Source organism: Neoarius graeffei, chromosome 12 (assembly GCF_027579695.1).
Source record: "Neoarius graeffei isolate fNeoGra1 chromosome 12, fNeoGra1.pri, whole genome shotgun sequence".
Lineage (NCBI taxonomy): Eukaryota > Metazoa > Chordata > Actinopteri > Siluriformes > Ariidae > Neoarius > Neoarius graeffei.
In genome coordinates, this window is record NC_083580.1 from 21,502,493 (window position 1) to 21,527,636 (window position 25,144).

Sequence of the window (25,144 nt, forward strand, 5' to 3'; positions counted from 1 at the left end):
TTCCAATACTTCTGTTCAGCCAAAAATTATGGCTGCACGGTGGTGTAGTGGTTAGTACGGTCACCTCACAGCAAGAAGGTTCCGGGTTCGAACCCAGCAGCCGGCGAGGGCCTTTCTGTGTGGAGTTTCCATGTTCTCCCCATGTCTGCGTGGGTTTCCTCCGGGTGCTCCGGTGGGGCCCAAAATCCAAAGACATGCAGTTAGGTTGACGTGGGGCAGCCTTGGGCTGAGGTGCCCTTGAGCAAGGTACCTGACCCCTGACTGCTCCCCGGGCGCTCTGGTGTGGCTGCCCACTGCTCTGAGTGTGTGTGTGTGTTCACTGCTTCAGATGGGTTAAATGCAGAGGATGAATTTCACTGTGCTTGAAGTGTGCATGTGACAAATAAAGGTTTCTTCTTCTTCTAAATTAGGTGGTCTGCCAGCAAAGATGCCAGGTTCTCAGTTGTTTAACACATCCCGATGTAAATAGCAGGACATGAAAGTTGAAAATCTGATATCCATCCATCCATCCATCCATCTTCTCCCGCTTATCCGGGTCGCAGGGGTAGCGGTCTAAGCAGAGCAGCCCAGACTTCCCTCTCCCTGGCCACCTCCGCCAGCTCTTCCGAGGGAATACCGAGGCGTTCCCAGGCCAGCCAAGAAATGTAATCTCTCCAGCGTGTCCTGGGTCTGCCCCAGGGTCTCCTCCCAGTGGGGCATGCCCAGAAAACCTCCCTTGGGAGGCGTCCAGGGGGCATCCTAACAAGGTGCCTAAACCACCTCAACTGACTCCTTTCGATGTGGAGGATCAGCGGTTCTACTCCAAGTCTCTCCTGAATGACCAAGCTTCTCACCCTGTCTCTAAGGGAGAGCCCAGCCACCCTGCAGAGAAAACTCATTTCTACCACTTGTATCCGTGATCTCATTCTTTCGGTCACTACCCATAGCTCGTGACCATAGGCGAGAGTGGGAACATAGATGGACCAGTAAATTGAGAGCTTTGCCTTTTGGCTCAGCTCTCTCTTTACCACAACAGACCGGTTTAGCGTCCGCATCACTGCTGACACTGCCCCGATCCTTCTGTCCAACTCCCACTACCCCTTACCCTCACTTGTGAACAAAACCCCGAGATACTTAAACTCCTCCACTTTAGGTAGCAACTCCCCCCTGACCTGGTGTAGGCACTCCACCTGTTTCCGGCTGAGTGCCATGGCCACAGACTTGGAGGTGCTGATCCTCATCCCAGCTGCTTCGCACTCGGCTGCAAACCGTCCCAGCGCATGCTGTAAGTCACAGATTGATGAAGACAACAGGACCACATCATCCACATAAAGCAGAGACATGATCCTGATGCCACCAAACCAGATGCCCTCCGCCCCTTGGCTGCACCTAGAAATTCTGTCCATAAAAGTTATGAACAGAACCGGTGACAAAGGACAGCCCTGGCGGAGTCCAACATGCAACGGGAACGAGTCCAACTTACTGCCGGCAATGCGAACTAAACTCCTGCTCTGGTCATACAGGGACCAAATGGCCTGCAGTAGTGGGCCCTGAACCCCATACTCCCGAAGCACCCCCCACAGGGCACCACGAGGGACACGGTCGTAAGCCTTCTCCAGGTCCACAAAGCACATGTAGACCGATTGGGCAAACTCCCATGCACCCTCTAGTACCCTTGCAAGGGTAAAGAGCTGGTCCAGTGTTCCACGACCAGGACGAAAACTGCATTGTTCCTCCTGAATCCGAGGTTCGACTATCGACCGGACTCTCCTCTCCAGCACCCCAGCATAGGCTTTCCCAGGGAGGCTGAGAAGTGTGATCCCTCTATAGTTGGTCCCCCTTTTTAAAAAGGGAGACCACCACCCCAGTCTGCCAATCCAGAGGCACTGTCCCCGACCTCCACGCAATGTTGAAGAGGCGTGTCATTCAAGACAGCGCAACAACATCCAGTGCCTTCAGGAACTCAGGACAAATCTCATCCACCCCCGGAGCCCGGCCACCGAGGAGCTTTTTAACCACCTCGGGAACCTCAGCCCCTGTGACAGGCGAGTCCTCCCAAGCACCCTCAGACTCTGCGTCCTCCTCGGACAACATGAAGGTGGGATTGAGGAGATCCTCAAAGTATTCCTTCCACCGTTGGATGATGTCCCCAGTTGAGGTCAACAGCACTCTATCCTCACTGTAAACAGTAGGGACAGAGCACTGTTTTCCTTTCCTGAGCCGCCGGACGGTTTGCCAGAATCTCTTCGAAGCCGACTGAAAGTCACTTTCCATGGCCTCTCCGAACTCCTCCCACACCTGAGTTTTTGCTTCAGTGACTGCCAGAGCCACATTCCGCTTGGCCCGTCGGTATCTGTCAGCTGCCTCTGGAGACCCACAGGCTAACCAAGCCCGATAGGACTCCTTCAGCTTGACGGCTCCCCTCACCACAGGTAAATATCAGGACATGAAAATTGAAAATCTGATATATCGTCTCATATTCATCTTTTAAGCTCAAATCCAAATGTAAAGCAAAAACTAAAGACTCGGCCTTGCTGTTCCAATACATTTGGATGGGACTGTTCATATTGCAAGTAACTTGTCGATTATTGAGCATTAGTCAGGAAACTCTGCTTTTTAGTTTTCGATATTTACATTCAATATACTAGTACTTGTCCAACACAACTTTTAGAGCCCAGATAAGGCTTCCTTGAATATACCACTGTCTCTGTAATGATAATCAACAAAGGACAGATACCTCATAAATCACAGGCAAAAGCATACAACCTTGTGGTACACCTGCATTTAGAACATTATACAAAAAAATCGCTAAGGCCAATTTGTTTGAAATTCCTCAACAAATAAGATGGTTAATTATGGCTGGCACGAAAAGGTAGATTAAGCAACAGTACTGGAGTTAAACCTGGCTTCAAGGTAGGTATTCAGGACCAGGTTAAGCGACCATGGGTTAGGTTGTTGAAGAAAATGAAAACTGTTAGCAGTGTCTAACCTGGTCAAGGCGCAAGCAGCAGAATGGGGCTTTATTGAGCAGGAGGTGGCAAAGCGTTGGTGAGCTGCCGATGTAGGGTGAGTTAGGAGGATAACCCTTCACACACCTGCAGTCATTCAAAACAAATACATTCCAAGCATTAGAAACAAATACATTACAACTAGCTGTGTAGTGGGGATTTTTTTAGTATCATGGTAGTCAAAGATGAGAAATATAAATTTAGTTAGTGAGGTTTGTTAGTTTGAATACATAGGCTAGCTAAGGAGTACATGAAGCTGGTTAGCATAGTGTCTAGTTTAGGTTCATGAGTTCATTGAATATTTAACAGTTATTCCAAGAAATCGAGTTGTATATGAGCTGATACCCAACGAGGAGCATAGCACCAAGTTGGCTTTAAGCCATGTACAACTCGATTTTGTGGAATAACTGTTTTATTATATCCACATTCACTGGATTTTGAGAAGCATTTTTATTTTTTGCAAATTCGATAAATAAAAAGTTTATACAAAATGTCTGACAAAATCATTTCTGCTTAGAATATAAACAAACCAGCAAAATGACAGTAGCAATTTGTGAAAAATGCGAAAACAATAATTCTTGAAAAATAAAAAAGATACGTTCTTACCATCAAATACTTTCTTTCCATTTTTTTTGTATTTTTTTGGGTTTTGTTTTCAAGTAGAGTTTTTATTTCATCCTCAGTTGGTTCAGCAAAACACTCCACCATTTCGTTTTTCTCTACTCACAGTATATGAGCTGATAGCCTAGTAGTAGAGTAGCCAATCAGAGCATGCGGTTGCTCATATCCAGTGAATGTGGATAGAATAATTGCATTTAGAAAGCACCCTCAGCAATCTTATGCCTCTAAAAAATCAAGATGGTCATAACCTTCATTCATTCATCTCAGAAATCACTTTTTCCTAGGCAGGGTTGCGACAGCCACAAGGCAGGAATAGACCCTAGATGGGACATCAGTCCATAGCACACATACATTCACACAGTTAGTCACACATAGGGACAATTTCGTGTAGCCAATCCATGAGAAAAAAAAACAGAGAACCGGGAGGGAACCCACACTGATACTGAGTGAACATGCGAAATTCCATACAGAAAATACCCTGAGCTCAGGATCCCCCTGGAAACAGTCACATACTCAGAGACAGAGGGAACATCCTCATCTGAGTGTGCAGTTTCATCTTCTGATTGGTCACTGAGAAGGTCACATGGCAGTAAGGAGGCAGAGTCTGCAATCTCCAGAACAGGAGCAATACTGGTTCGCCGACTTTCTGGTCCATTCTCTGAGGGTGGTGCCAGTTTAGCCGTGTTTCCAGTGGGGCTAGTGTTCTGAAAATCCATTGCAACGGTTCCTAGATGATACAAAGCCACATTTTTTTTCATTTGATGTGTGACTCTTCTGAAAATGAAAGCATAAATAATTGGATAAAAATGGCTTTAAGCTTTACTTAGATTAAAATCAAACCCAGGTCAGAATGAACATTCATTTCTTTCTCTTCACTTTGCTTGTTCCTCAATATGATTAAATCTGAAGTTTCTGTTGTCGCTAAGCATATACATACATACATTATCTATAGCCGCTTATCCTGTGCAGGGTCGTGGGTAAGCTGGAGCCTATCCCAGCTGACTATGGGCGAGAGGCGGGGTACACCCTGGACAAGTCGCCAGGTCATTGCAGGGCTGACACATAGAGACAAACAACCATTCACACTCACATTCACACCTACGGTCAATTTAGATCCACCAATTAGCTTAACCTGCATGTCTTTGGACTGTGGGGGAAACCATAGCACCAGGAGGAAACCCACACAGACACGGGGAGAACATGCAAACTCCACACAGAAAGACCCACGTCGGCCACTGGGCTCAAACCCAGAACCTTCTTGCTGTGAGGCGACAGTGCTAACCACTACACCACCATGCCACCCCCACTGCATACAATCAAATAAAACTTATTTACAACAACAAACCTTAGTCTCATCTCATCTCATTATCTCTAGCCGCTCTATCCTGTTCTACAGGGTCGCAGGCAAGCTGGAGCCTATCCCAGCTGACTATGGGCGAAAGGCGGGGTACACCCTGGACAAGTTGCCAGGTCATCACTGGGCTGACACATAGACACAGACAACCATTCACACTCACATTCACACCTACGGTCAATTTAGAGTCACCAGTTAACCTAACCTGCATGTCTTTGGACTGTGGGGGAAACCGGAGCACCCGGAGGAAACCCACACGGACACGGGGAGAACATGCAAACTCCGCACAGAAAGGCCCTCGCCGGTCACGGGGCTCGAACACGGACCTTCTTGCTGTGAGGCGACAGCGCTAACCACTACACCACCGTGCCGCCCAACAAACCTTAGTGTGGCGTCAAATTGATTTTTGTACATGACAGGGTAATGGCCGCCATTTCAATTTCTTTAAGAATATCCCGTTTAAGTACTTTCTTTTTGTTTTTAATACACTTTTCTCCTTTGGGTAATTAAAAAATATATTTCTTAGATGTTAAATGAACAAATATTAAAATAAACGCTGTCGTTTTAAAGGCTTCTTAATGTTTTTTTTCCCCGTTTACAGTACTACTGTAAAATACATTGCTTTAAAATGTTAGGTATAATGTATATTTAAAGTAGCTAAAAAAAGTACATTTTAAATAAGGTGAAGTAAGTTTTAAGAGGTCTGTGTGTGTTTTGACACATCTGTCACTATGTCCAAGGGGACATCACTATGTCCAACACACACTAACCACTACATCATTGTGCCGCCCTCATCGATAACACATTTCCAAATATTTCAAACAGGAATTTCTAGTCCTTGGGTGTTCCTATTATTCATTGTTATGATGAATGCCATCATTGAAAAAGTGCCAGCCAAACACATACAGACTGAAACACACATTCATCATTTCTTTGAAAAATGTACCAGTTATCACATTCATTATCACATCTTTTCTTTATCCATATGCCACTTTTCACACCTTGGGCAAGCTACTGTTCAGGTTCTATTATGTGTAAGTGATTTACATAAAAAATGTAGATCTAGTTTGGGTTAATACAGTTAATGAAAACTATGACTAAAACTAACACTAGCTGTGAAAAAAATAATAATTTTGTTAACTGGAATAAAAATATAATTAAAACAATTAAAAAACAACCAAACAAACCCAAAATGAAATAAAAACTACAATAAACGTATTCCTACACTGACTGCTCCTTCATCTCCAGTTCGTCGTTACTTTAACATTGCCCACTTGAATGAACGATCCATGACCAATAAAACCTCATTATCAATGACCTCATCCTCCAGAAGAAAATGGACATGTTTTGTCTCTCAGAAACCTGGCAACAACCTGGTGAATGCATACACTGAAACTTGCTGACTCCCCCTGGTTATTCCTACTTATCTAAACCCAGGTCAGTAGGGAGAGGGGGTGGGTTGGCTGTTGTGTATTGCTTGGATCTGACTGTTAAAAAACTAACACTATTCAGTGTGACATCTTTTGAATACATTGCTTTAAAGATTGTTTCAACCCCTCCCCTAATGCTGTTAGCTTATCGGCCCCCTAAACCAGTGTTTCCCAAAGTTTTTTTCTGGGGACCCACATTTTAGAAGTCAGAAACCTTCGCAACCCAAGTCAGTGGACATTATAAGTAAATCAAGAAATAAATATGTACTTGACCATTATTGAACATTAAGGAGTATATTTTATTCAGTGAACAATCCATCATCTGAATAGTTAGTAGCCTATTATTCAAGATTTAAACAGTAATTGAACCAACAATCATCCACAAGTAACCCATTTAAACATTAAATGTTGCCCATTTCTTGAAAATACAAACAAAAAACAAACAAAAATACCAAAATAGCCAATAAAATAATTAGGCTATATAAAGATTGCTTATTTTTACATTATCCGCTAATGGGATAGATGGGCCTGTCTGCGTTTTTGTAGTGCGCTCCAGTCCGGGTTGCAGGAAGAGAGCGCAACACGCATATCAGGCGCAGCATTCAGTCTGTTTCTGTGCTGTGTCTTCATTTTTGTGAGGACAGAAAATCCCAATTCGCACATGTAGGTTGTGGTGAATGGAATGAGAATCGAAATACTGGTCCTACTGAGGACAGGGTATTCTGCTGAAACTGTTATCCAGAATGATAAGGTCACAGACTCGAACAGTCTTTTCAGAGTGCGATCGCAGCTGAGCTGCAACAACTCAGCTTCTTCTGCAGGACTAAGTGTCAACTCGAGCAAAGATTCGGGTCTCTCAAACTCAAAGGGATTTTGGATCCATCTTTTATCACCCAGGACGGAAAACCTCTCTGATGGAAAATAGCAATCAAATCTCTCGATCAGCGCAGCGAGATGAGTTTGAATAAGCGCAGAGAGGCGGTTCACGTGTGTGCTCATGACATCATGTTCTTCTATGTGCTGCAGCATAGTGGGGAACATGTAGTAACTTGGGTCTGGCCTTCTGAGTCTTGCAAGCCACAGCTTCAATGACTTTTGGAAAGCCTGGACATTTTTCCAATTAAAGAAAACATTGTCGTGCCGTCCTTGTAATTTCAGGTTCAGTTCGTTGACCAATGAAAAGATGTCGGCCAGATACGACAAATTGAGAAGCCAATCGTCATTGAACAATTCGGCAAGATGGGACTTTTTCTGGATGAGGAAGACATGGATTTCATATCAGTTCATAAAATCTTGTTAAAACTCTGCCTTTGGACAACCAGCGCACTTCCGTGTGAAACAGCTCCCATGTCAGTGCACAATTGATCGAACAGTCGGGTGTTAAGTGAACTGGCCTTAATGAAGTTTACAATGTGAATAACTTCGCTTAGTGTTTTCTCTAGGGCGGGGGGCATACCCTTGCATGCCAGTGCCTGGCGACGTATGAAACAATGGTTCCATGTAATTTCCTTCCCCGCTGCCTCCTTTATTCATGCCACAACTCCGCTTTTCCTGCCCGTCATATTTGCTGCCCCATCGCTAGTTACACCTGCACAGTTACCCCACTCAAGTCCACACTTTACCATGTAGTCGTTCAAGACACGGAATATATCTTCTCCTGTGGTTCCCGTTGGGATATTCAAGCAACACAACAAGTCCTCCAAAAATTCATTTTCCCATGCATATCTAACATACACCAGCAAAGTGGCGCAGTCTGCGACGTCTGCGCTCTCATCCAGTTGTATTGAAAAACATCCTGCTTTCTTTAGTCGGGTAACAAGCTGCTCTTCCAAGTTGTCTGCAATGTCATGTATTCTTTGTGATACAGTGTTGTTGCTCAAGGGAATGCTTTTTAATTTTTCAGACGACTTCTCGTCTAAAACAGCGCTGACCATGTCAATTGCGGCAGGCAAAATGAACTTCTCTGCTATGGTGTGTGGTTGTTTCTCCATGGTCACACGGTGAGCAACTTTGTAAGAGCCGAGTTGGACTTTTTCGTTCAACGTGATGTTTTTTTGTAGAATGTTGGCTGATGCTTTCATCTCCTGTGCCTTTCTTTGAAAAAAATCTAAGGGCTTGTCCACCAAATCTGGGTGCAGCGTTTCAAGATGCCGCTTAAGTTTAGTTGGTTTAAGACTTTCGTTGGCCAGCTTTTCGCTGCAGATAACACACATTGGCCTTGCATCGTGGCTAGGAGCAGCACAATTGACAAAACCATAATTCAAAAAAATAGTCTTTGTAAGGCCTTGCTGCTGATTTTCTCTTTTTTGCTGGGGGCTCTGATCTTTGCACAGCGTTAACACTGCTAGCCTCTTTTTCTGCATTTTCAATACTAGCATTGGTATTAGCTTCATCGATTGCCCTCTGACTTCCCTCACCTTGAGCTGCACTGACCTTTGATGTTTCATCAACATTCCCCTTGTTTTTTGACAGCCAAGCAAGCATTCTCAACTTTAGGCAATTTTAAAACTAATTGCAAGAACACTCATACACAAATTCATGATTCGTACTAGCCCTCTCACGTGACAGAACTGTATACATAGGGTTGCCAGATTTTATTCGAATTGTTTCCGAATGTCCTCCGCATATCGGCTCCAGCAAAGCGCTGAGCACTGCTCTGCCAATATTCGATTCCATTGATTTCAATGCAACATACCGGGCCCAGCTATGCAGCCACAGCTCGATAAAATTGTGAATCCATAGGCTATTCTGCATACAATGAACCGTCAGTTTGCGGGAGCAAGCGAAATAGTCGAATTCGAAAGTGCTCAGTCCACAATGCAGTCAGAACTGAGCGGAGGGCCAGGTAAAAAAAAAAAAGGATTTGTGAAAATTGGGCTGGATCGCCCACCCCCCGCCCAACCTTGCTACCTTGCTTTTAGCAATGTGTATAAATAAAAATCCAGAATCCTCAATGATGCATGTTCACATGCCGACAGAAACAGCTCAAACAACGCAGAGAAGGTCTCTGCTCTGCTAAAGTGAGACTGCGGGAAAGCAATCACCACCTATACTGTAGATTCCACAATCGACCTTGTCTTTTGCAACATCGTTGAAAGTTTTAATTAGATTAGAACTTGTTGCGTGCTTCTTGCTACAGTATTGATGTCAATTGGATTAGAACGTTTTCAAGTGCTTGTGTTTAATCGGTTTTAGAACAGTGGCTTTTTGCGCTTTTGTGGAGAAAGACAAGACAAAGAATACTGTACCTATTTAATACACAGTCTGTAATTTTAATAGCCTACGCTATTTTTTTAACTGTACAGAAACATCACAGGCGAAGGTGTAGCTTTTAAACTGGCAGCTATTTTGAGGTCATATGCAGACAGCTGGATGACCACTAAGGAAACATGCGAGACGACCCACAAAAAGTCTTTCGCGACCCACATGAGGGTCGCAACCCAGTCTTTGGGAAACAGTACCCTAAACCATTTGCCAATTTTTTGTCTGAATTGAATGAACTCCTTACAGTTATCTCACCTCTTTGTCCTGCTGTAATTATGCTTGGTGACTTTAACATCCATGTTGATACCAAATGTTCTTACGCCTCTGAGTTCATTTCTGTTTTGGATTGTTTTAATCTGACGAAGCATGTTGACTTCCCCACCCACAATCAAGGTCACATTCTTGACCTGCTTTGTTCCACTGGTCTAAATGATGTCTCTGTCTCTGGTTCTGTCTCATAAGCTCATTGTATGCAGCTTCCATACTACCATTCCTCCTCCCGCCTTTAAGAAAACGTCTATTAACCACAACCTCTTTGCTGCTTCTATACAAGCATCATCCTTGTTTGAGCTACATGATGACCTCTCCTCCCTTGACAACCTGGCTGCCATTTACAATGACACTCTTTCTAGCTTGTTGGATGACTTAGCCCCTGTAAAGAATATGCTTGTCCCTGCCACCTGCACCTGTCCCTGGTTCACCCCTGAGCTCAGAGTAATGAAGGCCACTGGCTGATGTCTTGAGCGCTTGCATAAGAAAACCGGTCTTACTGTCTACTCGTTGCTCTACACTGAGCACATTCATAAGTATAGGGATGCCTTAAATGCTGCCAGTTCTAACTACTACTCATTAATCATAAGTGGTTCTAAGTCTAGACCGAAAACACCGTTTAGGACTGTTGATAAACTTCTCAAACCTCCTGTGGCAGCCTGCCCCAAAATAGCTGAACAGTGTCAGGCTTTCTTAAATTTCTTTGAAGACAAGATTAACCAAATTTGCCAGTACTTTCAACCTACTGCTCTATTTCTCTCGCCCTGTTCGCCTCCTCTGGGCCCTAAACTCCCCCACTTTGCAACTATTGACTCCCTTTCTGTCTCTAATATCATCACTACGTCTAACTCCTCCTCATGTCAGCTTGACCCTGCCCCAACTCCTGTACTCAAGGCATGCTCCACAATCATCTGTGAACCAATTGCATTGTTGGTTAATTCATGCCTCAACTCTGGTACTGTTCCCACTGCACTCAAAATGGCTGCAGTTACTCCCCTTTTAAAGATGCCTGATTTAGATACAACCTCTCTGTCTAATTATCGACCGATTTTCAACCTCCCCTTTTTAGCAAAAATACTGGAAAGAGTGGTTGCTTCACAACTTCATTCCTTTCTCATTAAAAACAATCTGTACAAGCCCTTTCAATCTGGTTTCCGCACACATCACAGTACAGAGACTGCTCTCCTGCGAGTGGTAAATGACCTCCTCCTGTCTGCTGATAGTGGTTCACTTGACATTCTCATTCTCTTTGACTTATCTGTTACATTTGACACCACCAATCATGACACACTCATCTCCCATCTTTCAGATTGGTATCACAGACACAGCCCTCTAATGGTTTCGGTCCGACCTCACCAAAAGATGACAGTTTGTCACACTGGGTCTACATAAGTCCTCCATGTCCCTTATTACTTGTGGTGTCCCCCAGGGGTCTGTTCTTGGGCCCCTCCTTTTCCTTGTATACATCCTGCCCATTGGCCAAATTATTCGTAACCATGGTCTTAACTTCCATTGCTATGTTGATGACATCCGATTATATCTCACTGCATCCTCCCCCACTGACCCCCTTCCCGGTTCCCTCAATGACTGTCTATCAGACCTAAAGTTGTGGATGCAGAATAATTTTCTAAAACTTAACACAGATAAAACAGAAATCATGCTTATCGTCTCCAAATCTTCATTGTCCAAATCCTCCAGTTTCAGTCTTAACATCGACAGTGCACTTGTTAAATTTTCACCTGTTGTTAGAAACCTTGGAATACTGCTTGACCCCTCACTCAACTTTGATCCCTACATTAAATCCCTCACCAAGACTGCTTTCTTCCGCCTCCGGAACATTGCCCGCCTTCGCTCCATTCTTTCCACTACTGATGTTCAAACTTTGGTCCACTCCTTCATTATATTCCGTCTAGATTATTGTAACTCCCTTCTCATTGGCCTCCCTACTAAATCCCTTCAAAGACTACAATACATTCAGAACTCTGCAGTAAGACTCCTTACCCATACCAAACCATCTGCTCATATCACCCCCATTCTTTCTCAGCTTCACTGGCTACCTGTTCTGTTCAGAATTAAATATAAATTCATACTAGTCACCTTCAAAGCTCTCCATAACCTTGCTCCTTCTTACATCTGTGATCTTCTGACCCCTTATACTCCATCCCGCTCTCTCAGATCCTCTAGCTATGATCTCCTTGCTGTTCCTCACACCAGACTCTCTACCCTCTATTCTGCTCCTCCTACTCAAGCGAGTAGGACGCTTTTTGCTTTGCTCCTGCTTGAACTCCTCTTTTCCGCTTTTTTCACTATTTCCACTTTTTTCACTATTTCTCTATTTTTTCTTATTTGCTTTCTTTTTACTTACATTCAACAAGTTTAGCAAGGAAGGACAGATGTTTTCTCCCATTTATACAAGATAACCTAGAAGTTAGACAAAGCAACTGACACAGAAGACTCATCTCATCTCATTATCTCTAGCCGCTTTATCCTTCTACAGGGTCGCAGGCAAGCTGGAGCCTATGACTACGGGCGAAAGGCGGGGTACACCCTGGACAAGTCGCCAGGTCATCACAGGGCTGACACATAGACACAGACAACCATTCACATTCACACCTACGGTCAATTTAGAGTCACCAGTTAACCTAACCTGCATGTCTTTGGACTGTGGGGGAAACCGGAGCACCCGGAGGAAACCCATGCGGACACAGGGAGAACATGCAAACTCCACACAGAAAGGCCCTCGCCGGCCCCAGGGCTCGAACCCAGGACCTTCTTGCTGTGAGGCGACAGCGCTAACCACTACACCACCGTGCCACCCACACAGAAGACTGGATTATTGTAAAATGGGGAAACCAAGGAACTCTAGTAACAAATGGGCTGAGCTTGAAAAAAGAATTTCTAGCCTGGAATCTATGATTGATGCCCGTCTATTAAGGATTGAAGGGAGTCCAGCAGCCGATACCGCTAAGGAGAATGCGGGGAATGTTCAGAATCTGAATGATGGGAATTTGGATGAATCGGTTGACTTCACAAAGCAAAATGTGAGTACTGATTGCTGGAAAAGACAAGGTGCTAGACCCAAAAGCAAAAGGGCATTAACTTCAACTCCATTGCGGTCTGATGCCGTCAGACCCCCAGTCTATGAATACCACCGGGCTGAAAACTACAGATATACACAGCCCATTACACTCCAGAACAGATTTCAGTGCCTCACAGACATGGAACCAGTAGTTCCTAGAAAGTGGCAGAATTTGAATAACAAAAATAAAGCTCGCAGTAGAGGTAGAAAGCAGCCGCCAACACCTGTTAATCCTACAACCCTTGTTGTGGGTGATTTCACTGTGAAAAATATTGGAGGAGAGTCCATGGTTGTGTGCTGTTTTCCTCACGCTTCCATCTCAGAGACTACAGACAACATTTCAAAAATGCTGTCAAACTACAAATCAATTAAATGCATTATTGTGCATGTTGGAGCAAATGATGTTTTTAGGGAACAGCTCACTGTGAGGAAATCTTTCAAATACCTTTTTTCTGCCCTAAACGGACTTGGAATGTCTTTTTTTATCAGTGGTCCATTACCAGGATCTGTGATCGGCAATTACGGGTTTTCCCGACTGCTCAGTCTCAACACCTGGCTTGCAAAGACATGTTTTTCCTCTGGCATTAATTTTATTGATAACTTCAACCTTTTCTGGAAACACAAAGCCTTTTTCAGCCCAAATAGCACAGAACTCAGCTGGACTGGTGCCAAAGTCTTGGCAGACCATTATCAACACTCTGTCCACCATTCCATGCCGACCTTGGGTACACTCTCTGATAAGCGCTCTGTAGCTGCACTGAAAGGAGTTAACAACACTGATACGAACTCTGGGTACAAACTGAACCTCCCAGGGACATCAACAAAGACTCAAAAACAGTACGGAAACACACTGTTGAGGTTCAAACTCAAGCAGTGGCTTACAACACGAAACACTCTGTAACAGTGAATCTGCAGGCAGAAAGAAGCGGGACTAACGCTCACTCTGATGGATTACAAACTGAAAAAATGATAAACAACATCAAACACACAGATGATTCACAACATTCCGGGAAATGTCCAATCTCAGTTCCCATTCTCAGCGGAGTCAAGCAAAACTCCTTGTCACCAACGAAGGCATTTAAGCCCCCAGCAACTACAGAGGATCATGCTGACTCATCTGCCCCCAATACAGTTCAGGAAAATGATCAGAGGGTGGATCTATCACCACACACATCCCCGTCACTTTCCAAGGCTAGCAACATGATATCTGAGCTAACGGGTAAGCTGGCAGAACTATCAGAAAGACAATCAGATAAACAAGCATCACCACAACCTCCTGAGACTGGCAATAGGCAATCACCAACAACAACAGTGGATGTAACCCCAAGCCCCTCTGTATCTCCTTCACCCCCCAGACTGCGTTTTCCTGAGAAAATGGAGAGACTATTGTCTTTAAGCCGAGTGTCTTTGGCAAGCCCAAGAGGACACTCAAATCAAGTACTGTACACAGAGCTGTCTCATGGTCAGGCCTTGTGTACCCCAACATCTTTAATGATATATCTAACTGCTACAGCACCCAAGAAACGGAGGGCACCACCTCCCCCTGTGACTACAGATAAAACTCAAGGACCATGTGCACAGCTACAGTTCACCGGCAGCAGTGATGACCTTCATGTTGGAACGAACTGATATAATCTGGGTCCAGATGGTAGTTTTGAAAATGAGCTGGGACCCATGACGTACTTTTCTATTCCTGTGCTAACAAGAAGGAGAGGTGTTCTTATACATCCTATCAATGGGGTAAACTTGTCAAATCTCCTTCCAGTTCCAAAACAACCACAGAACGCTTCTGTGGAAATTACCCCCACATTCACTGTAAAACTAGCTCTTCAGAATGTAAGATCACTTAATAAGCCTTTTTTAATAAATGACTTCATCGGTACACACAAACTGGATTTTATGCTTCTTACTGAAACTTGGCTTGAACAATGAAGCAGCTCTATTACTCTTATTGAAGCAACTCCCCCACTCTTTGATTTTATGAGTGTTGGAAGAGCCAATAAACAGGGAGGAGGAATAGCAAATATATACAAGCAGGGGCGGTCTTACCATAGAGGCATAGGTAGGCGGCTGCTTGGGGCCCCCCACCAGCGGTCGTAGTAGGGGGGCCCCCAACCAACCTAAAAAAAAAAAAAGAAAAAGCCCCTTATCATGATTCATGAACACTTCAAAAGTATGGTACATTTTACTAATATTCCTAAGAAATATGTTGAAGTAGTAGTTAAAATGTCCAGTTCATGGTTATCTGTCCCTACACATACACCCCATACTTTCACAATGAAATGGACTAGTCCATAACGCTGCGCAGCGCGAAAGGTAAACACATAGTGACCAGAGTCTGAACAACGCGAAAATGAAAAGGAGTTACCCAAGCGGATCAAAAAAAAAAAAAGCGAAAAGACACTGAGAAATATGTGACAATGCTGCCTAAGTTGGGAAACTTTTTTACAACTACTGTTAGCAATAGAGACCGCGACAACAACGTCAGCGTCATTCAAAACGTTGAACACAATGCCGGTAGAGCAGCAGCAGCTAGCTGCTGTGAAGTGGCACTAGCTGAGGAGGATAACATCAAGCAAGACACGTTGTTGCCACCTTCCATCACCGACAGTGTCAACATTGACACAAATGAGGTGGAAGAGTTATCCAGTGATGGCCATTTTGACACCGATGATGATGACCATATTGTTAGTTGGTGACAATGTTTTTTTATTATTATTATTTTACATTTTCCTACATCTGGCTGTGCATCATGTACGTGTGAAGACCTGTGAGAAGACATCAACAAGTAGGACTCTGTGATGTGGAGAACAAGCTCTCTTTTCTCTCTCATAGACTCTCTCATGGCGGCACGGTGGTGTAGTGGTTAGCGCTGTCGCCTCACAGCAAGAAGGTCCTGGGTTCGAGCCCCGGGGCCGGCGAGGGCCTTTCTGTGTGGAGTTTGCATGTTCTCCCCGTGTCCGCGTGGGTTTCCTCCGGGTGCTCCGGTTTCCCCCACAGTCCAAAGACATGCAGGTTAGGTTAACTGGTGACACTAAATTGACCGTAGGTGTGAGTGTGAATGGTTGTCTGTCTATGGTGTCAGCCCTGTGATAACCTGGCAACTTGTCCAGGGTGTACCCCGCCTTTCGCCCATAGTCAGCTAGGATAGGCTCCAGCTTGCCTGCGACCCTGTAGAAGGATAAAGCGGCTAGAGATAATGAGATGAGATGAGACTCTCTCATTCATTCACTCACCCTCTCTGTCTCACACACACAGAACACTCTCTCTCTCACACTGCCTCATTCTCTCTCACTCACTCACTGACACATACATTCACATGGATATGGAGTTGCTTAGAGCCAAATGCCACCTCATCTCTCCTCAGTCCACACTTCTTACCTCCCCTCACTCACACACACACACTCACTGACTCACTCACTCACTCTCACACACACAGAGAAACACTCCCTCACACACAAACACACACAATCATGTACATAGTTTTATTTATAGAATGTTTGAAATGTTCTGATCTTTAAAAAAAATAAACAGTGCTGGTTTTCCTGGCATTTTGGCAAAGACAGATGCTATCTGAACTCTTGTTCTCTGTTGGGTTCCATCATGACTATTAGTTTGTGTAGTGCTACACTTTGTGTGTTCTCTGCTTTCCATCTTCATTTTGGAGTAAAGAAGTGTATGCAGGGTTTAAAGGGGAATGTTTTTTTCTCCTCTCCAACCTTTACTTCCCTATAGATTAGCTTTACCTGCCTATCCACCATGCAGTCGGTACATTTTGTTTTGTTTTTTGTTTCAGATCGGATGAGGGGGGGCCCATACATACCTTTGCCTGGGGCCCCCAATTTGCTAAATCCGCCACTGTATACAAGGCATGTTTTCAGTACAAACAGACAACTCTTGGTGACTTTACATCTTTTGAATACCTAAGTGCAATCCTAAAATGTTCTTCTAACATATTAGTGTTGACTATTTACAGACCACCAAGACTTTCTGCACCACTGTTCCTAGAGGAGTTTGGGGAACTGTTGTCAAATATTTGTTTAGAGTTTGACAATCTTATTATTTCTGGGGATTTTAACTTCCATGTTGATAATCTAGATAACACGTATGCAAATGAATTTCTTACACTGATTGATGCCTTCAACCTAACACAACATGTACAAGGGCCAACACACTCCCATAGCCACACCCTCGACCTTGTCATCACTAAGGGTCTTAATGTATCTACTAGTGTCATGGACCTGGGTATATCTGATCATTTCTGTGTTTTCTTTGATGTTTCCATTTCCCCTCACTTTCAAAACAAGTCTGTGACTGTAAAAAAGAGGGTAATTACCAATGGCACAGCAGCTCTTTTTGAGTAGGCACTCTCAGAACTCCCATGTCAATCTTTAGACTGTGCAGATGATCTAATGGAAATGTTTAATTCAAGAATGAATCATATTATGGATGCTATTGCTCCTTTAAAAACCAAAAGAGTCATAGACAAAGGAAAAGCACCCTGGAAATTAAATCCACCAGTTAAAATGTTAAAGAGGGAATGTAGAAAGTCTGAAAGAAAATGGCGTAAATCTAAACTCCAGATTCATTATCAAATCTACAAAGGGATGTTATGTAAATACAACTTAGAAATTTCTAAAGCAAGACAGTCTTTTTTTTGCTGACATTATTAATAGGAATATCAACAATGCCCGTGTGCTATTTTCTACAGTTGAAAAGCTAACAAACCCATCAAGACAAATGCCTTCTGAATTTCTCTCAGTTAATACATGCAACGACTTTGCATCTTTTTTCAAAGGAAAGATTGATAAAATACGTATGAATATAGCCACACAGGTGCAAACACTTCAAAATCTGGAACCATTGGATAAAGAGAGAGGGGGTCGTAATACAATGTCAACATTTAGTTTAATTGATGTTGAGACTCTGAGAAAAACAGTACAAAGTCTCAGCTCCTCCACATCTGAACTGGACATTTTACCTACAGTCTTTTTCAAATCTGTTCTTCACCTAATATCAGACGAGGTACTTCAGATTATCAACACCTCCTTACGAACTGGCATGTTTCCTTCATCTCTGAAAAAAGCGGTTGTAAAAACCCTACTGAAAAAGAATAACCTGGATGTCTCAGTACTCAACAACTACAGGCCCATATCCAATTTGCCATTCATTGGTAAAATAATTGAAAAAATTGTTTTTAATCAATTAACTGCCTTCCTGACATCAAACGGATGTTTTGATAAGTTTCAGTCAGGTTTTCGTGCCAATCATAGCACAGAAACAGCTCTTACTAAAGTCATGAATGACCTACGTCTTAATTCTGATGCTGGTAAAACATCAGTCTTGGTGCTTTTAGACTTAAGTGCTGCATTTGACACGGTAGATCATTTCATACTGTTACATCGACTGGAGCATTGGGTTGGATTTACTGGTATAGTAATCAACTGGTTAAAATCTTACCTACAACAAAGATTTTTTTATGTGGCCATTGGAGGCCACAGTTCATCACCCGTGTCCTTGAACTGTGGGGTTCCCCAGGGCTCAATCCTGGGACCATTACTATTCAACCTTTATATGCTCCCACTTGGACAAATTATTAAGAATAACTCAATAAACTTCCATAGCTATGCAGATGACACTCAGCTTTACTTAGCTATGTCACCTAATGACTATGCCCCTCTTGAGTCTCTTCATAGATGCATTGACCAAATTAACAAATGGATGTCTCACAATTTTCTTCAGCTGAACGCAGATAAAACTGAAGTAATTATATTTGGCAAAAAGGAGGAAAGGCTTAGGATTGCCACTGTTCTTGAAACTAAGGGGCTTAAAGCAAAGGATACTGTCAAAAACCTTGGTGTCCTTATTGACAGTGAACTTAACTTCAACAGTCATATGAAAGTGGTAAAAAAGTCTGCATTCTATCACCTAAAAAACATTTCTAAACTCAGGGGTCTCATGTCAAAGCATGATCTAGAAAAACTTATTCCTGCTTTCATCTCCAGTAGGGTTGATTACTGCAATAGCCTTTTCACAGGTCTTCCAAAAAAGACCATCAAAGAGCTTCAACTAATCCAAAATGCAGCAGCAAGGGTTCTTACAAGAACAAAAAGGGTAGTCCATATCACTCCAATCCTAAGGTCTCTGCACTGGCTCCCAGTGAGCTATAGAATTGACTTTAAGGCATTACTTCTTCTATTTAAAACATTAAATGGGATGGGACCCAGCTACCTACTGGATATGTTTCAATTATATGCATCAACTAGGTCTCTAAGATCACAGGAGAAAAACTTGCTAGTAATACCAGCTGTCAAAACAAAGTGTGGTGAAGCAGCCTTTAGTTGCTATGCTGCTAAGCTTTGGAACCAACTTCCAGATGATATCAAAAATGCTCCTACTGTTGTTAGTTTTAAATCCAGGCTCAAGACTTCAGATGCTTTCACTTGATTAATTTTTACTTAAAGTGTAATTAATTTCCTTTAACATAATTTCTTTTAATTTTGATTTTAATGATTTTACTTTAATTCTTTATTTTAATTTCTTTTTAATTTTGGATTTTAATGATTTCACTTTTACTTTAATTCTTTGTTACTGTTCTTATGCTTTTATTTTTTTGTTAAGCACATTGAATTGCCTGTGTGTATGAAATGCGCTATACAAATAAACTTGCCTTGCCTTGCCTTACCCTAGGTGGCAGGTCCTTCAGTGCCATGGCCCCCAAGCACTGGAATTCCCTTCCTCAACCCCTCCGTGACTGCTCTTCTCTGTCTTTCTTCAAATCTCATCTCAAAACATTTCTGTTTTATGAACAATTCTCTTCCAATGCATAAACTCACTACACTTTAGCAACTCATTTTTTGTGTGATGTTTTCTCTGACCTATGTAAAGCGACCTTGAGTTTGAGAAAGGCACTATATACAGTGGTGCTTAAAAGTTTGTGAACCCTTTAGAATTTTCTATATTTCTGCATAAATATGACCTAAAACATCATCAGAAAGTCTTAGGCACATGTAAAGAAATGCTGTCGACTGAAAAGGGCTTAAAAATAATGAAATGAAATGTTTCAATATTAAAAAAAATACTGTAAACAGCAGTAAGTTATAATAAATGAAACAAAGTCAGTATTTAGTGTGAGACGACCCTTTGCTGGGGAGTCTTGTTTTTGAGGGGTACTTTGTTTCATCTGTTCTATTTCATGTACTTCTGAAAGGCTTTTAATAACCTGCAGCACTGTGGCACCTTCTGCAGTCAAAACCTGTGTTTTTATGTATTGTTTTATACAAAACATTGTTTTGTGTTTTAGTGTTATGTTTGATGGCTTTGCTGTAAAGCACTTTGGGTACCTTTCGGTTATTGTAAAGGGCTATATAAATAAAATTTGATTGATTGAATTTGATTGATTTGCTTTAAAAAAAAAGTCTCAGGTACAATGATTGCAGTTTTATGAGGAAATGAGCTGTAGGTTTTACTGAGCATCTTGCAGGACCAGCCCCAGTTCTTCTGGACACTTTGACTGTCACACTTGCTTCTTAATTTTGCACCAAAACCCAGTAGCCTTCATTATGTTTTCTTTTTTACAGTGGTGCTTGAAAGTTTGTGAAGCCTTTAGAATGTTCTATATTTCTGCATAAATATGACCTAAAACATCATCAGATTTTCACACAAGTCCTAAAAGTAGATAAAGAGAACCCAGTTAAACAAATGAGACAAAAATATTATACTCGGTCATTTTATAAACCATCTCTAAAGAGTTTGGACTCCACCAATCCACAGTCAGACAGATTGTGTACAAATGGAGGAAATTCAAGACCATTGTTACCCTCCCCAGGAGTGATTCACCAACAAAGTTCACTCCAAGAGCAAGGCATGTAATAGTCGGCAAGGTCACAAAGGACCCCAGGGTAACTTCTAAGCAACTGAAGGCCTCTCTCACATTGGCTAATGTTAATGTTCATGAGTCCACCATCAGGAGTACACTGAACAACAACGGTTGCAAGGAGAAAGCCACTGCTCTCCAAAAAGAACATTGCTGCTCGTCTGCAGTTTGCTAAAGATCACATGGACAAGCCAGAAGGCTACTGGAAAAATGTTCTGTGGACAGATGAGACCAAAATAGAACTCATCTCATTATCTCTAGCCGCTTTATCCTTCTACAGGGTCGCAGGCAAGCTGGAGCCTATCCCAGCTGACTACGAGCGAAAGGCGGGGTACACCCTGGACAAGTCGCCAGGTCATCACAGGGCTGACACATAGACACAGACAACCATTCACACTCTCATTCACACCTACGGTCAATTTAGAGTCACCAGTCAACCTAACCTGCATGTCTTTGGACTGTGGGGGAAACCGGAGCACCCGGAGGAAACCCACGCAGACACGGGGAGAACATGCAAACTCCACACAGAAAGGCCCTCGCCGGCCCTGGGGCTCGAACCCAGGACCTTCTTGCTGTGAGGCGACAGCGCTAACCACTACACCACCATGCCGCCCCCAAAATAGAACTTTTTGGTTTAAATGAGAAGTGTTGTTTGGAGAAAGGGAAACACTGCATTCCAGCATAAGAATCTTATCCCATCTGTGAAACATGGTGGTGGTAGTATCATGGTTTGGGCCTGTTTTGCTGCATCTGGGCCAGGATGGCTTGCCATCATTGATGGGACAATGAATTCTGAATTATACCAGCAAATTCTAAAGGAAAATGTCAGGACATCTGTCCATGAACTGAATCTCAAGAGAAGGTGGGTCATGCAGCCAGACAACAACCCTAAGCACACAAGTCATTCTACCAAAGAATGGTTAAAGAAGAACAAAGTTAATGTTTTGGAATGGCCAAGTCAAAGTCCTGACCTTAATCCAATTGAAATGTTGTGGAAGAACCTGAAGCGAGCAGTTAATGTGAGGAAACCCACCAACATCCCAGAGTTGAAGCCTGTTCTGTACGGAGGAATGGGCTAAAATTCCTCCAAGCCGGCGTGCAGGACCGGAAACATTTAGTTGCAGTTATTGCTGCACAAGGGGGTCACACCAGATATTGAAAGCAAAGGTTCAAATACTTTTGCCACTCACAGATATGTAATATTGGATCATTTTCCTCAATAAATAAATGAGCAAGTATAATATTTTTGTCTCATTTGTTTAACTGGGTTCTCTTTATCTACTTTTAGGACTTGTGTGAAAATCTGATGATGTTTTAGGTCATATTTATGCAGAAATATAGACAATTTTAAAGGGTTCACAAACTTTCAAGCACCACTGTAAATGTAACTTATTATTATTATTATTATTATTATCATTATTATTAATGAACAAAGCAACATGAAATAGAATTGCAGGTTAAAATCAGCTTTGTTTTTATTTTCCCTTTGAAACAATAACAGGCATTTGTAAAACCAACTAAATTTAAACTGTAATTAAAAAAAGCAAAATGAAAGAAAAAATAAAAATAAAAATTAATGACAATTTCAAAATTATAATAATTCTGGATCTTACCCATGCTAGCAATGATGCTGTGGACAGGGAGCTCAGAGGGGCTGTTCAGAATGTTACTGTTTCTCTCTTTCTTCCTGTGATGCGTTTCCTGTCTGACAGTAAATGCAGAGTTTTCCTCTTTAGTGATGTTGATGTAGTAGCAGGTGTCTCCAGCAGCCATTAGATGACGGGGACCAGGGTTCAGCAGGATCATTTTATTGTCCTCTCTCTTTATCCCTATCAAGCACACACCATACCTACACACACACACACACACACACACACACACACATGGTATGGATGTTTGCCAGCATATGTAGTCTTATGGCCAAGGATCACTGGTTTGTGTTATGACAGGATTTCACCAAGAAAGACCATGTGCCATTTTACGTCGCCCTGTATGAGGTTGTCTTTCTCTTTGTCTTTGGTTTCTTCTGTGTGTGTATGTGTGTGTGTGTGTGTGTGTGTGTGTATATATATCTACTCACTTTTTGTGTGCATGGAAAGCAGCATAGGTAAAACTCTTGTTCTCAAACTCTCTGAAGAACATGCTGTCACTGAGTCGGATGTGATAGACTTCATTCCCAGAACAGCGGCCGTACATTCTCTGCCACTGCTCAGGGGACTGCTGACCTTCCCTACAGATGTTATTACACTTAATATTACATATTTAATCTGTAATACAGAATTTATGAACAATGCAAACAATATTTATTGAAAACTAATATGATGTTACCAGGAACACCTGTACACCTATTCAGTCATGTAATTATACAATCAGCCAATCAGTCACTAAGTCACTGAGAGCACATTCCTCCTCCCATTCTGATGTTTTAAGTGAACATGAACTGATGCTCTTGACCTGTAAATGCATGGTTTTATGCATCGCACTGCTGCCACATGACTAGCTGATTGGATAGTTGCATGAATGCAGAAGGTGTACAGGTGTAAAAATAAAAGGATATTATAAATATTATAAAGCTGATAACTGTTGAGAAAAGGGGCTACTTACTGCCCACGGGATGTGTGGACAAGTAGAGTGACAAGAGTGGACGTGGCCGGACACAGGCAGTTCAGAGCTAATAATGCATACTTAAACTCCTCCTCACACACCACGTGGTCTATAGCAGGAAACACACCCCTCTACTTAGAGACAAAATGGTAGACCATTATGGAGAATATTTCTATTTCATATTCCAACACTGTCTTCATGGCGCCCCGTCACTGTTCCATAACAACATGGAAGTGATGTTGATCTTTCATACACAATTTGATCTTGCTAGCAAGTACAGCAGTGTTGCTTATTAGTGAAATAGTTATGAGATTAAACTAACTATAGTATATAATCTTGTATACATTATATAAAGTAGCTAACTACTTCAGTGTCACTAATTAAATGTTATATTCTTGAAATGCAAAGTACGTATTTCTTATTACTCCTGTTTACAATTATATGCGGCTTGTTTGACCAATTTTTTTATTGTTTTGAAAACAAATGTCTGAGTAAGTTTTGCTCATTAATGCTAAGGTTACACATAGCTGGTTGATCCGTGAGAACCGTAACTGGGAACTATCGTGGTCATTCCGGCAGATTTTGGAGGTGATCCATTGCATAAATTTGGGTGGAGTAAATATGCAAACGAAGCTACGGTAGCTGCAATGGTAGCAACAGAAGATGCCGGTAAAACTAATGGTGGCAGCGATGTATCGACCCCTTGCGCATGACCTCATGCATCACATGATAATTACACCTGGGGCTCAAACAGACACTGTCTTTCATGTAAGCAAGCCTTAATCTGTCTTCACTATGGTTTATTTTTGCGCTGTTTTTGGTTGTTCAAATCGAGAAAAAGATAAAAGGTATTACCGTCTCCCTACTTTCAAGATAAATGTTAGCAAAGAGAAGCAAATGCTTCAAGAACAATGAAGAAATGAGTGGTTAAAGAGAATACAACGAGAAGAGCTAAGCCTGAAAACTCCAGAGAAATTTGCAATTGTATTTAAAAGGTATTTTTAAAAAATAGAAAGTCAGAAGTGAGTATGGAAGAGTTTGCTTAAGAATCTTGTTTTATTTTTTCTGCTCGCATTCGAGTCAGCTTCTTCATGAAAGTGTTTGATTTTCTTATAGATGAACCAACTTCCTTATTCAACACGGAAAACCCAGATTGGTTTCAAACAACTCGGTCATAACTCAGTAAAAAACCCAACAAGGAGCAACGTGCGCAATATATCCTGAAAGAACAGAAAAGATTAAGAGCAGAAAGCGCTGAAGCTTTGTTTCTGTTATCAGAGGAACCCAGTCCTGTGCAAAATGTCACCATGGAGCCAGAGTGTAGTAATGAACATCCAGTTCGAGAGAGTTCTACACACACAGACTGAACTTTACAACAGCTGCATGCATGTGAAATGGAAATAAATCAACCAAGACAGGAAAAACTATTTTGGAAAAGTGTTATTGTCCGTTACACACTGATCAACCTGTGTGACTCAGTTGTGCCTTTTGAATAGAGAATAAATGAAGAGGGAACTGAACATTAACCATTTATTAAAATTATTATTACAAGGGTGATTATAGTTACTATATCACTATAGCTACAACTGGAATATACTGATTCTGTCAGTGTTTGTAATTACTGTACCACCATTAGATAAAATTAAAATAAAATCTTAC

General features: G+C 42.3%; 1 protein-coding gene across 1 annotated transcript in view; it reads right to left on the reverse strand.

Annotated features, from left to right (window-relative positions):
• Positions 1–25,144, reverse strand: part of kcnt1a (potassium sodium-activated channel subfamily T member 1a) — a 193,863-nt gene that overhangs the window by 44,907 nt on the left and 123,812 nt on the right. The window contains exons 17-21 of the mRNA XM_060936623.1: positions 23,486–23,594; positions 22,962–23,111; positions 22,495–22,730; positions 4,112–4,335; positions 2,969–3,064 (exon numbers count right to left, since the gene is read on the reverse strand). Of these exons, the coding sequence (XP_060792606.1) occupies positions 2,969–3,064; positions 4,112–4,335; positions 22,495–22,730; positions 22,962–23,111; positions 23,486–23,594 (815 nt within the window). The remainder of the gene's footprint in view (positions 1–2,968; positions 3,065–4,111; positions 4,336–22,494; positions 22,731–22,961; positions 23,112–23,485; positions 23,595–25,144) is intronic.